The 15,822-nt window shown below is 35.9% G+C and overlaps 1 protein-coding gene across 5 annotated transcripts in view; it reads right to left on the reverse strand.

The window, feature by feature from the left end:
• Positions 1-15,822, reverse strand: part of SPAG9 (sperm associated antigen 9) — a 112,591-nt gene that overhangs the window by 83,715 nt on the left and 13,054 nt on the right. For 2 of the 5 annotated variants that reach the window (XM_070740030.1, XM_070740032.1), the window contains exons 3-4: positions 14,047-14,117; positions 7,231-7,325 (exon numbers count right to left, since the gene is read on the reverse strand). In XM_070740030.1, coding sequence (XP_070596131.1) covers positions 7,231-7,325; positions 14,047-14,117 — 166 coding nt within the window. Of the gene's footprint in view, positions 1-6,353; positions 6,583-7,230; positions 7,326-7,686; positions 7,765-14,046; positions 14,118-15,822 lie in introns of those variants that run through there. The other 3 variants (XM_070740033.1, XM_070740031.1, XM_070740034.1) reach the window with 3 other exon arrangements.

The following is a 15,822-nucleotide window of genomic DNA, read 5'->3' on the forward strand; positions in this document are numbered from 1 at the left end:
CAACCTTGGCAATTTGTATATATTTGGACTTCAACTCCCAGAATTTCCCAGCCAGCAAACACTGGATTAGAGAATGGGTAATTTTAAATAATAAGAGAATACTAGCCATTGAAGGACATGATTTACAACGGGGTTGGCATGCATTCCTATGGGAAGGAAAGAATAAAATTCACAAATATTTTCAAAGACACCAAGTTTGGAAGAAAATTAAACAAATTTTTAATATAAAAATTCTGATATTGGTCTCAACAATGAAAGTATTGATTTATCCAAATGTTATAGACTTAAATAAGATAGTAATTTACAATGAATTGTTAGATGAACAAGGGAAATTGAAATCAAATCAGGAATTGCAAACACAAGGAATTAAAATAGACTGTTAGCCTTACCTACACATACCAAAAAATACAAATGATTCAGAACACGACTTTCAAAATGAACAACAAGAAACTGATAAAATATTTACAGGCACAGATTATGAGCCAGGGTGGCGCAGCAGGTAGAGTGCTGTACTGCAGGCCACTGAAGCTGACTGTAGATCTGAAGGTCAGCGGTTCAAATCCCATCACTGGCTCAAGGTTGACTCAGCCTTCCATCCTTCCAAGGTGGGTAAAATGAGGACCCAGATTGTGGGGGCAATAGCCTAGCTCTGTTAAAAAGTGCTATTGCTAACATGTTGTAAGCTGTCCTGAGTCTAAGGAGAAGGGCGGCATAAAAAATGAATGAATGAATGAATGAATGAATGAATGAATGAATGAATGAATGAATGAATATATAAATAAATAACAAAGCACTGAAAATTGTAAATATGTAACTATAAATATAGATATAAATATGATGAATGAAATATGATGAAACATAATGCTTTAATGTCTTAACAAAAGTAGAATGTTGTGACAATGTATAATGCTCAAAGATTTATCATAACTGTTATTTTAAAGAAACGAATTGAAAATCAATAAAAAAAATTTAAAAAAATAACAATGTATCAAGTTCAAGTTGAAGCTTTATGCCTATAATTCTGAAGTGAAACCCCATCTTCGGCTCCTCGCTGCTGCCGCGCTGCGGAGCAGATCAGCTGTTGGGCGGCCGAAGGAACCTTCCCTGGGTCTTCCCCGGGTCTTCCCCCGCCGCCCACACAGCAAACTCCACCATCTGCGCATGTGCGGCCATGGAAAAAGGGGCGCGCATGCGCAGATGGTGTTTTTACTTCCGCACCACTACATCCTGAAATATCGATTATCACGAGGGGTCTTGGAACGGAACCCTCGCGATAATCGGGGGGATCACTGTATACAAAATGTTTTAGATAGAATCTACCATCAGCAAGATTGGCCAAAATGTATCCAACTATACCACCCAACTGTTGGAAGTGTAACCACATACAAGGGACATCCTACTTCATGTGATGGACATGCCCCAATGCAAAGAAATACTGGGAATAAATTTAAAAAATGGATTGAGGAAATAACAGAGCAGAAAATACACATGAGGCCGGAACTGTTTCTATTAGGAATAATAAAAGGAAATGTTAGAAAAGACCTTTATTACATAATTCAACACATAATTACCACAGTGGGAATTAAATTTGCCAAAAATTGGAAGAAAGAAAAGATCCCCATGAACGCAATGATCATAAAAAAGGTGCTAGAATGCTCAGAGATGAATAAAAGAATGATGGAATTGAGAGAGGAAACAATGTACTGTATTATAAAATATGGAATAGATGGTATGATTGGCTTGAAAAGAAAAGTAAAATTAATGTGTAAAGTAGTACAAGAAGATTTAACAAAATGAAACAAATGTAGAGTCTAAAATGGTTGCAAAGAAATGCATAAAATGTATAAAGAAATAGATATAAGAATGCTAAGTTAAAAACAATAATCTTAAATATGGACAATGTAGAATGAAGAAAAAAATTCTGATATCGTAAAGCTATACTAGTGAAATTGTCTTTTTTAATGTGGAAAATTTCAGTAAAAAGTATTTAAAAATAAATAAATAAAACTGTCCTGAACAAATGATGCTGAAGGCAGTGCTCATGCCGGACCAAAAGTGGCAACCCATATAGATCAATATGAGTTTTTTTTAATAACTCATAGCAACAGTATTCATATAACTTAGAACTTCTATAAGTAAACAAAAGGTCATTTTTAATGGCGCTGCTCTTTTAAAGCATGCCTCACCCAAGGGGGTTCACTGGAATTGCCTTCGCTATTTGATAGGGCCATAAAGTGCAACACCAGGTGACCAAATTGCTTAGTAGAGGTGATCAGTCATAGTCCCAAGATCTGCAGGTCATTAAGTTTTCCACTTAATGTCCCAGGAAAGGAGTGTAGGCATGCCGCAAGCTTGTGAAGGGCATAGGGAAGCTGGGAAAGAGGGGGGGCTGATGGGTGCAAGCAAACAAGAGGGAAGAGTTTAGGATAAGTGTTAGGGTGCGTGTAATTAAAGAAATGTTGGGGAGTGACTTGTGACTTCCTGGCTTCTCCATTGATTTTGCTTGTGGGAAGGGCCAACATAGGCATTTCGCAACATTGAGCACCCAACTGTGGGATGCTGCAAGGACTGGAACTTTGAGATTTGGTTATAAACCCCTTAGTTCAGAACCATCATATCTTCAATCTGTCACTGAACAAATGGTTGTAACTCAAGGAGTACATGTATTGTCTTCATTTTTTGTTGATTATTTTATTTTTAGTATTAGCCATTTTTAAACATGAGAAAAGTAAATGTTTCTAGATGACCCCAAATTTTACTTACTGTACATAAAACTCAGAAATCAGCTAAACCTATTTTTGTTTAAGATAGGGGTGAAAGCTTGTCATTTTAAAAGATCTTTGATTAGTAGCCAAGTGTATAAAAATCTGAATGACCTGAAAGAATTTCCTACTTCTGCCCTGAACAGAATTCAAATTATTGCTTTTGCTTTTTTTATTTTTGTATACATGTTATGAATATACAAATAATGCAAATGCAAATAGATACACAAGCATCAGAACCATATTAAATGTAATGTTAAGAAAATGTATGGAATCCAGACTTTTTGATATGTGCTATCCAGACCTGATTAAAACAAGATAATTCACTTAAGTGTTGGCAATTAACATACATACTATGGCTATACAGTATGTATAAATAAACAAACAAACAAACAAACAAATAAATAAATACAGTAGCTCCAATTCAATTCTAAAAATTGTTTGGGAGCACTCTGGGGCACAAATGTTTCCCTTGCTTACAACTCTTTAACATATCTTAGCAATTTTGAGCGCTTTCCCTGGTTTTCCATATGCATTCTGCTCAGTCTGTCATCTAAACAAAGCAGCTGAATGCAGAAAAGGCGCAAAGAACAATCTAAGCCACAAGTCTTCAAGAAACATAGAAACATAGAAGACTGACGGCAGAAAAAGACCTCATGGTTCATCTAGTCTGCCCTTATACTATTTCCTGTATTTTATCTTAGGATGGATATATGTTTATCCCAGGCATGTTTAAATTCAGAATTTAAACAACTTCATTTGTACAAAACATACTTTGTTTAGAGTGTCTTTTGATGCATTGCATAGCTCTAATTCAATCTTCCCACATGGGCTATTTTGAATTCCACGGCTTCAATTTATCATTCTGCTCTAGTTTCAAAGTTTCAACTTTATCCTGAAATATGTCTTGGCAATGGAAAGGACACAGCCACTCTTTTTTATTGCGCAGGCTATCTTATTAGCAATGCTCAAATATTTTACTGCCGTGATGGCAAACCTATGGCATGCATGCCACTTGTGTCACACGGAACCATATCAGTGGACACGCAAGTTCAGGTCCAGTGGGCATGTGTGTGTCGACCAAGTGATTTTCTGGCCTTCTGAGCACACTGGGAAGAGGGAAACAAGCTCCTAGAAAAGCTCTGAAGCCCGGAGAAAGCAAAAAAAACCAGGCCTTCCAGTCCAACAGGAAGTTGGCAAATGGGCCACGTTCTGCCTCCGGAGGGCTTCCGGAGGTGGGGGTGGGGGTCATTTTCACCCTCCCCAGGTTCCTAGAAAAGCTCTGAAGCCTAGGGAGAGCAATAAACAGGCATGCCATTGCGTGCTGGGAGCAGGAGGGAGAGTCATGCATGCATGAACGGGGGACGCATGGAATAATGGGTGTGGGCACGCACATGTGTGACACCCCCCCTCACGCTCCCCCCCCTTTTGGCACACAAATCAGAAAAGGTTCTTCATCACTATTCTACTGTAATGGTACCATTTTTTTAAATCACTCATCATTTGCACTGTCCTGCAGTCCTAATAATTGTTTACATTCTGCAGAGAAACAAACACTAATGGAGTCCATTTAATTTTATTTTTAAAAATATTTTGTTAAATTTATTTGAGACCGATCTTGCTATGGGGATACTCAGGGCATCTTACAAAAGAAAAATTGGAGGTGTGTGTGTGTGATTTTTTGAAAATCATATGTTAAGTAGGAATGGATTATTTATTTATTTATTTGTTCATTCATTCATTTAATTCATTATTTATTTATTTATTCATTCATTCATTCATTCATTTACTTATTTATTTATTTATTAGATGTGTATGCCACCCCTCTCCGAAGACTCAGGGCGGCTCACAACAGTAATAAAAACAATATAGCAATGGAACAAATCTAATATTAAAAACATATAAAACCCTATCATTATTTAAAAAACCAAACAGCACATTCATACCAAACATAAAACAAAGTATTAAAAAAAAGCCTGGGGGAAAGGTGTCTCAACTCCCCCATGCCTGGCGGATTAAGTGCAAATGCAATATAACGCAAATAAATATGCTACCAGTTCTATACATGTGTGCTTAAATGCATCATTGTACTCCATTTATAATAGCTACACTGTAAAGGGGTGAGGGAAAGATCTACCCTTCTACTTTCTATGTTCAGCTATAGTATGAATGAAAGAACATTCAGGTCCTTTATTCACTGTATGAATACTACATCTGAAAACTCACAATCAATTCTTCCCAGTTGGTCAGATCGGTTTGCAAAACTAGATAAAACTGGCTTGCAAAAAAGGTAACCGTTAGCTACTGAAAGCATGGATACTAATATTAGCAGCCTTCTACAAAACACCCAGAATTTACGACCTCAGTTAATGGATAAACTTTATTTTGCATCCAAAAGTTAATATATCTATATCTATAATATTATAATTAAATATGTGTGTGTGTGTGTGTGTGTGTGTGTGTGTGTATGCATATACATTAATCAGCTTTTTGTAAACATTTTTGAAAAGCAAAGAGATCCATCTGTAATAAAATTTAAATGTCTTCATTTTGTATTTTCCAAACTTTCTATGGTCTTTTACTTTTAAATTAAATCTCCTTAGACTGGATTATCAGAATCTCCCAATTATGTTAAGACTTCTCTCTCCCTTGATCTTCCAGGGAAATATGAAAATCCTAATACCTCACGGGAGGTTTGTAGAAGTTCTTATGAGACAAGACAATTCAACAAAATACATTGATCCACTTACATTAACGTTCCTGTAAAAGCCATGTATGCTGCTTGCTGTATTTTTACGTAACAGCGGAGTTCAAATGGATAAGAATTGGATCAATGGATGCCACCAAATATGCATTATATAGGTAAAATTTCATTACGGAAAGGTTCCAGATAGATACAAGTTTTACTGAATTGTGGATAACAAGACGGTAATGCTTGATTTTGATTTGCTAGTCATACCTTAATATGCACAAAACCAATGTAGATATTTGATTTTTAAGAAACAATAGTTTTCAAGCAGTAATATTAAACAATGTTGCTATAAATGTAGTTTGATAAGTCCAGAGAAACAATCTGCAACTCAGTACTCTGGGGTGAAAAAAACATTACTAGATGCAGGTTTTAAAAGTATACATTTATAACCTATTTTTCACATTACAATATATCTAAATGCATGCCCACAATTTATTTAGAGAAATAAAAGGAAATTATGCAATTTGAATAATCTGTGTTGAAGAATTAATCCCAGGCAGTTTGTACAAGATTATTGAGAGCAAAGAATAAATGAAGGGCTGTTAGAGAAAGGTTTTTGAAGTTGGTAATTGCCTTAAAGGGCTAATAAATTTTCTCAAGAAGTAACTGATTTTGTAATCTCAAACAAAGCACATCAAAAATCCCATGCCATCTTTACAGCAGTAAATTGTACATTTTCTACAAAATCTCAAACTGAGATTTGAAAATGGCTCTTGAAATCACACCACCATTTCCTGCTTCCCATTCCTACTCAAGAGAGGAGAAATAACATGGTAGGGTAAGAACAAAGAATTATTATTATTTTTTTTTAAAAAGCAAAGGTTCCAGGATCAGAATACCTGAGAATCCTTGGTAAATTCTGCGTCAGAGCTGGCACACCAGTGGAGATAGAAAAGTGCACAAGCAGCAAAACGGAAAGAGACACTAAAATCGCTGAATTAATGACCACCGCCCCGCCAACGAAGCCAAATACAAATAGCAGCATGCATCCAGGACTCATGGCGCTGCGCTGGCATGGTGAAATGCAAGAACCGAGGCTACGCAGGGGACAAGAGAGTATCTTTGTAGTAAAAGTCTGTCATTGAGCTGCTGCCAGAGAAACAATGCCATCGACAGCCGCTTTTCACTATCTTCTGCAGCAGCTCCAAAGCAAAATGACATCACCTCACTCTCCTCCCCCACCTACAAAGGAAAAAGCAATCCGAGCGGCTTCTCTTTGCTTCAGCATCTATGCAGCAACCTAAGGATACAAGCAAGCGTGTTGGCAGTTTCCTCCACCCCCTACGCTGAACCTTTGCAGCTTGGCTCCACTTGATTGGACAGGAAGCTCAGGCGTCTCCATAATGTAGACAAAGCTTTGGTTGGAGATGCCCTTTCATGAAAATGTGCACAATAGTATAAAAATGGAAATGAGATTCAGTTATTTCACACCCTTAATTGCATGTCCTTTGTTTGTTCTTCATCTCCGATGGAGAAGGGAAAGAAAACTCCTGCTACACAAAAGGTTGATAAGAATGAGTTTTAAACCTAAGACAGTGTCAACCAAGGCAATTTTACCATTAAAATAATGTTCATTCCTCCTGAAAAATTTCTACAGCCTTTCTTATATTCCAGCAAAAATTTAATTGTGATTATTCATTATTCAAAATAAAAAAAAACAAAGGTTTGAAACAAAACTGAATAGGTTTTACTCAGGCAAAAATCAATGAAGCTTACCTAATTCTACTGTGCATGATGGGCTCTGGCTGTTCACCTCCTGTCAACTGATGAAATTTTGCTCTTTCCAAGTGTTCCATGTAATTATGAATCATCTGTTATTAAAGGGGGGGAATAAAAGAGTTTAAACTGTTTATACCTATTTAAGCTATTTTTTAAATTATTTCCTTTCAATTCCCCAATGTACCCCCTATCAAGAAACTACTATCAGAGGTAAATTTTGTGTACTTCAGATTATATAAATCATCCCATGTATAAATACATTAATTTATTCCAAAGTTATTTTCCCATTCCAATATACAACCTTACATTAATACAAGTGGTCCTGTTTTTTATGCCTCCACACTTTTATAAAATTATACAGTTTTAGCAACATGAAACAAATAGACATTGTCACCCAAGTGCAAACCAAGAGAACCAGAAGAAGCCCCATCCGTGACCGAGTGGAAAAGATACCTTGATAAACTGAGAAAACTTCACATATTTGTTTGGGGAAGGATAGGTGGTTGGAGAAGGTTACACTGGTTCTGATGAAATGGGAAACCATGATTCCTCATTATGTGAAAGGGTTGTGGAAGATTCTGTGAGGAAATAAGAAGTTTTCGCATCTTCTTTTAGCTACAGAAAAATTACCTGCAAATAACTAAATTTGGGGAACTGAAACCAAGTCTCAACAAAGAGAGGTTTCAGATCCAACTTTTTCAGAAACCATAATTAAACCAGTAACTTGACTTCTAAACACAAGAGGGGATATGCTTCCAACTCCCTGTATTATAAGAAGGGGAATGGGAAAGCAAAGTAGCTTCCGATTACATCTGAACAGAGCCAGAGAAGTTGACACTGTTTTTCATTTGACATATTTAATATCCCACTCTCATTTTAAGTTTATAGCATATTTTTTTAAGATTGACAACTAGGCATACATGCTCAGGGTAATGTATCTGATAGGTTATGAATTTTAACATATTGTGTCAGCATGCCATTTATAGTACAATGAGGGACAGAAGGATATTGCTCTCACACCCTGATGGTTTTTCCATTGTTGAAAATGAGATGTTGGTCTCTCTTGGTCTGGACTAGATAGGAAGATCTTGGTTCAATTATTCTGTAGACTACAGCTGACTAAGGCTTTATTGAATTGTATCTTACAGGGGGAAAATAAGAGCAAAGAGTAAGACAGTTACATAATCCATTCCTAATAAGTTTAGTATATTAGTCATTGACATGAATCCATCCAATTTTACTACTTGTGTCACAACAAACTACTTCCAGATCAATTTCATATAAATATGTTTTCTAAGATTCCTACTGTAGAATTAGAATTAATTGGAAATAGAATCTAGAATTAAAAAGTGCACGCTTAAGCTCTTTAATATACTAACAATCAATTGAGGTACTTTTTAATCTGAATATATTAAACCCATATACCAAGGGTTTTTCCAAGGATTAGACAGCCAGATCTGTCTATTTACATCACTCTACAAATAGCTGGAAGCTGTGTCATGTTATCGGCCAAACACCCAATAAGACAGCTTCTAGCAAAGGCTTTTTAATTTTAGATAAAATATCACGTTTCCAAAATGTGTGGAAAAATATTCCCCCATATCTTCAGCATCAAAGTAGGATCAGATGACGCACAGAAAAACACTAATATGGAAGATGGATGGCTTATTAAACATTATTTCAACTGTAACATTAAAATAGAAATATTTCCATAAGTAATTAATTACTCCCTTCACATAGAAACAATTACAGATACATGCAAATTATAATTAGTACAAATATCTCTTTTTGAGTTCTACTATCTATAGCTAACTATCTATAGCTATCTATAGCATCATTTCTTACTGCATTGTGGTCATTTGATATATCAAAAGGATCTTCATTTCAGATTAAGTAAAATACAGTGATACCTTGTCTTACAAACTTAATTGGTTCCGGGACGAGGTTCTTAAGGTGAAAAGTTTGTAAGATGAAACAATGTTTCCCATAGGAATCAATGGAAAAGTGATTAATGCGTGCAAGCCCAAAATTCACCCCTTTTGCCAGCCGAAGCGCCCGTTTTTGCACTGCTGGGATCCCCCTGAGGCTCCCCCCCATGGGAATCCCAGCAGTGCAAAAACGGGTGCTTCGCTGGCCACGGAAGTCCAGAGGCGGGGCATCCCAGAGGCGGCAGTGGATTTGTAAGGTGAAAATAGTTTGTAAGAAGAGGCAAAAAAATCTTAAACCCCGGGTTTGTATCTCGAAAAGTTTGTATGATGAGGCGTTTGTAAGACGAGGTATCACTGTAATATGAGAGGCCACATTAATAATGTGGAAGTGAAATAATTTATAAAAATTGCTACTCTAGGCAATTTATTCATAAAAAATTAGAATTCTTTCAAATCTGTGACCTGTATTTTTGTAACTGGGGAATATAAGACTTCTATGTGAGTTACAAATACCCTGAATAATAATTTGCTTTTAAAAAAAAGAATGAAAATCTGGCATCACTGGTATTTTTATACTGCTGCTTACATAATCATAAAACAAATTAAACTTTATGATTAAAAATTGAGTTACTAAAAATATATGTTTATTATTTCTGATATATCTTCTTACCTGACTGACCAAGAATTACCATTATAGTTTTCTTGGCAGTGTTTTCAGAAATAGCTTGCCATTATTCTGTTAGGCTCTTTCTTCTAGACTGACTGACCCAAAGTCACCCAGATGGCTTTGTTTCTATGGGCAGAATTGGAATTCATGGTCTCCTGATGTCTATTCTAGCCAACTGCCTTTATTCATTACGTTATACTGTCTCTCTTTATAGACATAGAGATGTACACATATGAAAGATTTGAGACTTTCTCTTGGCAAAAGGATACATTGCTGTTTGTTAACATTTCTTGGTAATGACTGGGTTTAATCATTGCTTTTCTTTCTATCCATGCTTTCCATTACCAAATTGGCACTCAAGGTGGCTTCATCAATCAGTACATATTAAATAGAAAGATTCTGAGGGTTCTAAGAGGTAATTTTGATTAAGTCACATTGATATCTGTTGCCATTTCTTAAGTATGTTTTATAGCACTTAATGTTCTCCATCATGTTTGAGAATACTTCTGTTTACTAGGCACCAAAAATACTTCAGCTACAGATGAGCCACAAGAAATTACTGAACTGTATTTCAAGATATAGGGTTTTTAATCCCTTAGAAAAAAGCAGATCCAGCTGCCTCAGATTAAGCAACCTATATATTAGGATTAAAATTTCAGGATATCTAAAGGTAATGACATAAATCCTAAATGATCATTAATCTTCACAAATTGACACTTCTGACATACAGTGATACACTACTGAAAACCTTTTTTATTTGAGGCATCTACTGTATGTTATGTTGCGCAATCTGCTGATGAATATAGGCAAGTTTTAACTAAAATACTTAGTATTGCACTAATACACGTTACAATGATTTTTGTGCGGTTCATAATCTATTTGACACTTTGAAGAGAAACATGTTTTCAATCCAGTACAGGTAGTCCTCAATTTATGACTTTAGTAACAGTTTGAAGTTACAACACTTAAAAAAAATGACGTACAACCATTGTTCATACTTACAACATGAAGCATCCTTGTGCTCACCTAATCAAAATTCAGATGCTTATCAATCAAGTCATATTTATGATGGTTGTAGTGTCTGGGGGTCATGTGATCCCCTTTTGTGACTTCTGATAAGCAAAGTCAATGGGGGAAGCCAGATTCACTTAATAACTGTGTCACTAACTAAACAGCTGCAGTGATTCCCTTAATAACTGTGGCAAGGCAGGTCATAAAATGAGGCAAAACTCATTTAACAAATGTTTCACTTAGCAGCAAAAATTTTAGGCTCAATTGTAGTCATAAGTTGAAGGCTATCTGTAGTTTGTTTCATTATTGTCAAACAATGTAAAGAATTAAATTAACTGATATTTGGGGTATTTGTGCAAGAAACACATTAAGCAGTAATGTACACAAATGTAATTTTATGTTATTCTTTGTATATATCCCCAAGTTTTATAATATAATAAGTATCATATATTCCATAGAAAATTTCCACTCATAGGAGTCAGGCTATTTTCTAATTTATGAAACCATATATTGAGAGTGGCCTTTATTAAATGCTTACTTTACAGACAAAGTGGGAAGTATTTTATCATTATAATCATATCTTTCCTGTGCCAGAGCTATTATACCTGTAAAAAAAATTAGGCATTTTATAAGAATTAATGTGATTGTTAATACAATCTCCTTTCAAATAAGTCTGTATAATCATTTTGAATGCAATTGTCATTTCTCAGCAAATAACATGCTTCCTAAACTAAATTGAAGAATATCTGGTGAGCTAGGCATAACTACAATTCTTTCATAAATGAAGGATTGTGATATGAACAGAACCCAAATCCATTTAGGGAGCAATAAATAACAACAATAAACTCTTGATCAAGATATACAACACACATATGTAGTAGTTAATTCATATAGAACAGTTAACTGATAACACACCAAGTCTCTAAGGAAAAATTAAAATAATGTCGGTGAACCAACAATACCATTAAGTGAGCATATGACATACTTTAGGTATGTCATATGTTAACAGACAATACTCTAGACCAGGGATGTCAAAGTCAAGGCCCAGAGGCCAGATCTGGCTTGCAGGGTGCTTAAATTTGGCCTGCAGGGCTGCCCTAAAAAAAGCAAAGGACCAGCCCGCAGTACTTCTGCCAGCGAAAACAAAGCTCTGTTGTTGGCTGCAATGGCCTCTTGCAGCCCTCTGTCAGCGACAAACAGAGCTCAGTCTCTTGAGCTCCGTTTTCATTGGCGGAGTGCTCGGGCCACAAGGTCCAACATGAGTAACATCGAGCTGGCCATGCCCACCCTGGCCATGTCTACCCGGGCTCCTGAGGTCAAACACAACCCTGATGCAGTCCTCAATGAAATAGAGTTTGACACCCCTGCTCTAAACCAGTCTTTCCCAACCTTGGCAACTTGAAGATATTTGGACTTCAACTCCCAGAATTCCCCAGCCAGCAAATTCTGGGAGTTGAAGTCCAGATATCTTCAAGTTGCCAAGGTTGGGAAACGCTGCTCTAGACTATAAATGCAGATACTGTAGAGGAAAAAAAGATGGAATTATTTCTTATTATTCAAGTTTTGGTGAGGGCAGAACACGAATCAAATGCACAAGAAAGGCTTAATATTGCACCTTACAGATTTCTTCTCTGTTTATATTTTCTGTAGAATTTCCTGTTACTATGGCCTGTCGATTAATTCATTCACACACACCCTTCACTTGATAATCATGACTGATATCATGTGATTTTCTCCCACTACTTTCCCATAGTTAGATTTTTTTTAGCTTGTTACCAGGACATTCTCTATTTCAGTTTTATCAATGTACAACATTCATCACCAGTGCGCTGTATGGAAGTATTAAACTGACCCACTTTGGGAGACAACTATTACTTGAATAGCAGGAATACAAATTCCCACATACTATCTCTGAGATTCAAATAGTGATCACACACCCAAAAATCATTATATAAAGTAAAAGATCTATATAGCTTTATTTCAATCTTTAACTTAATATTGTCCTTTGCATGCTTTATATTGCTTTTTCTTTGTCCATCTCAATTATTCTGCAAATTTGTCCATCTCAATTATTCTACAATGGTATACATATAACATCCAAGGGAAAAAACCCAATTGCACTGTCCGCTAGTATCATCAGTAGTACTTCACTGTAATTTTTGCATCAAGACATTATTCACTGTTCGACAAATATAATCTGGGTACATGTAGTCCTTGATTTAAGGCTATAATTGGGATTGGAACCTCCATGTCTAAGAGAGGCAGTGATTGGACTTGATTTTACCATCTTTTTGCTGTAGTCACTAAGTGAATCACACAGTTGTTAAGGGTTCCCACATTGACTTTGCTTGGTGGAAGCTCCTTGGAGGCTACAAATGGCAGTCACATATACAATTACAGTAACTATATGTTGATTGCCAAGAACCCAAATTTTAATCACGTGGGGACAATGCAAAGAGCAGTCGTAAATAGCATTTTTCAGTCATAATTTCAAACAATCACTAAAAAAATGGTCATAAATCAAGAATTACATACTCAAAAAACGCTGCTAACCTTTTATTCAGAGTATACTTTGATTGGGCATTAGCCAGATTACATTCAATGACATTGCCTTAAAAAGCATGCACGTCTAATATTTCTACAAGAAAATATGGGTTTAAGTGGCATAACTCAGGGAAAGCTTGACAAAAAATATATAAACATCTGAGAAGCTTGTTAGTAAAACAGGGGATAGGCTTCTAAAGTTCATGGGATCATCGTTTCTATCTAGAGTTGTTTCAGAGTCAGATTGCATACATGATGATAAGGACGATCCCTATCTGTAAAGATCATTATAAGTGAAAGGATTCCTGTTAGTTATAGGACCGCTGTTCAACAGACTGCTCTTCTCATTATTCTTTTAGGCAATTGAAGATAAATTTCTCATCTCGACTGATCAGTTGGCAGTAAAGGAACTACCTACCTTTCTCAATCATCTAGCAAAGTTCTCCCTTGCCATATTCAATCATATCAACCACCATGTGTCTGAACTCAAACCATGTTTTGTCAATATACTACCTAAACCTTCCAAAGGCAAAGAATCAAAACTTTATGAGATTATTCAGAAAATGCTGATACAGATTAATATACTTGGTACCTTTTAAGCACAAGTCCCTGAGTTCACTAATTACATAGACACACTATTCAAAGTAATATCTAGTTACCTACCTCTGTATGCCTTGAATGAAGAGCATTGTATTCCTTCTTTAGTTCTGCTTCCCTCTCCTCCAATCTACTGACTGAAAAAGAAAATAATTCATTTAGTTTACTATTTCAACAATAGAAACAAAAGATGATTAGCTCAACCTGGGTTTTTACAAATCAAAGCTATCAATTCAAAAACTATTTTGATCTATTTTCAGGGGGAGGAAATATTCTTGCTTGCTTATTGCTCTTGACACAATCTGAGACAATCAAAATTGGAGAAAAATGTGTTCATAAAATTTTATACAATAGAAATTATCCAGAAAAACAAGGATTTTGTACATATTGCCCAGTATCACATTGATACAAAACCCTAGAGTTACATTGCTCATTCCCCCACCATATTAATTTGACATTAGAAATTTAAAAATGGGAAACCTAAAAGAGCACCACAACAGAATCAAATTAACAAATTAGCATAGCTAGGTATGTTTTTAAGCAAGGGGAGCTAGAAAACAATAACACAGATTATAAGAAGAAGGAGTTAACCTATTCTCCAAAGCACCTGGGGGTAGAACAAGAAGCAATGGGTGGAAATTAAACAAGGAGAGAAGTAACTTACAACTATGGAGAAATTTCCTGACAGTTAGAACAATTAATCAGTGGAACAGCTTGCCTCCAGAAGTTGGGAATGCTCCAACACTGGAAATTTTAAAGAAGATGTTGGACAACCATCTGTCTGAAATAGTGTAGGGTTTCCTGCCTAAGCAGGGGGTTGGACTAGAAGACCTCCAAGGTTCCTTCCAACTCTTGTTGTTGTTGTTGTTGTTATAAATTTGCTTAGCAGATTATTAGTTTTTGTTTTAAAGAAGAGCTTAGGAGCATCTAAGCATATAGCAAATATTAAATTTATCTACCTTGCACCATCCTGATTAACTAACACAAGGGAAAGCAATATTCCACCTAAGCTTTCTGACATATTTCATTTTAACCTCAGTAGAGAAGATATATAATCTCAATGTCCTTTCAGCTGAGCCATTTGTCAACTATACTTCTGCTCCATCTAGTGGATTACTTTATTGCCATTATGGGAACATACATGGTGTCAATAATTAAATATGGTACTTTGGATTATTTTGCCTCCTAAACAAGCAGGGACCTTCTCCAGATTCGGTTGTAGAAAATTCATACAACAGGAGTTCTTTTAACCACCATATATTGCTGCCCAATGCTCTCTATCAGTTTCCTTTAAACATTTAAGAGCATAGGCCTTTAATGTTCTTCATCCACAGCTAATTAATTGCAAATTTAAGGCATTTTCTGACAACAGATAGTCCATATGAAAAAATGATTCAGGATAATGTGTGGTGTTATTGTATGATCAACAAGCCCAAAATATAGCCTCCTCCACATGATGGATTACATAATCCAATATATCTGATATTCATACCAGGCTGCGGAAGATTGACCGACCAACCCTTTAATCGAAATAACTGGAACATATTTACATACAGAGAGAGAGAGAGAGAGACAGAGACAGAGAGAGACAGAGAGAGACAGAGAGAGACAGAGAGTAGAAGAATAATTCCATAACAGAGCATGATACATTATTTTTAATCATTAATTGAAAAGTCAGCAGACTATGCCTCAAGGATATTCCTAATAAAAAGAGAATCATACTCTAACATTAATCTGCTAACATATTGTATTTGAAGTTAATTGAGAAATTAGAAAACACTGAAGCTCAGACCTTAGGGCCCCTAGGGCCTAGAGCCGTGATGGCGAACCTTTTTTTCCTTG

This window comes from Erythrolamprus reginae, chromosome 2, assembly GCF_031021105.1.
Source record: "Erythrolamprus reginae isolate rEryReg1 chromosome 2, rEryReg1.hap1, whole genome shotgun sequence".
NCBI lineage: Eukaryota > Metazoa > Chordata > Lepidosauria > Squamata > Dipsadidae > Erythrolamprus > Erythrolamprus reginae.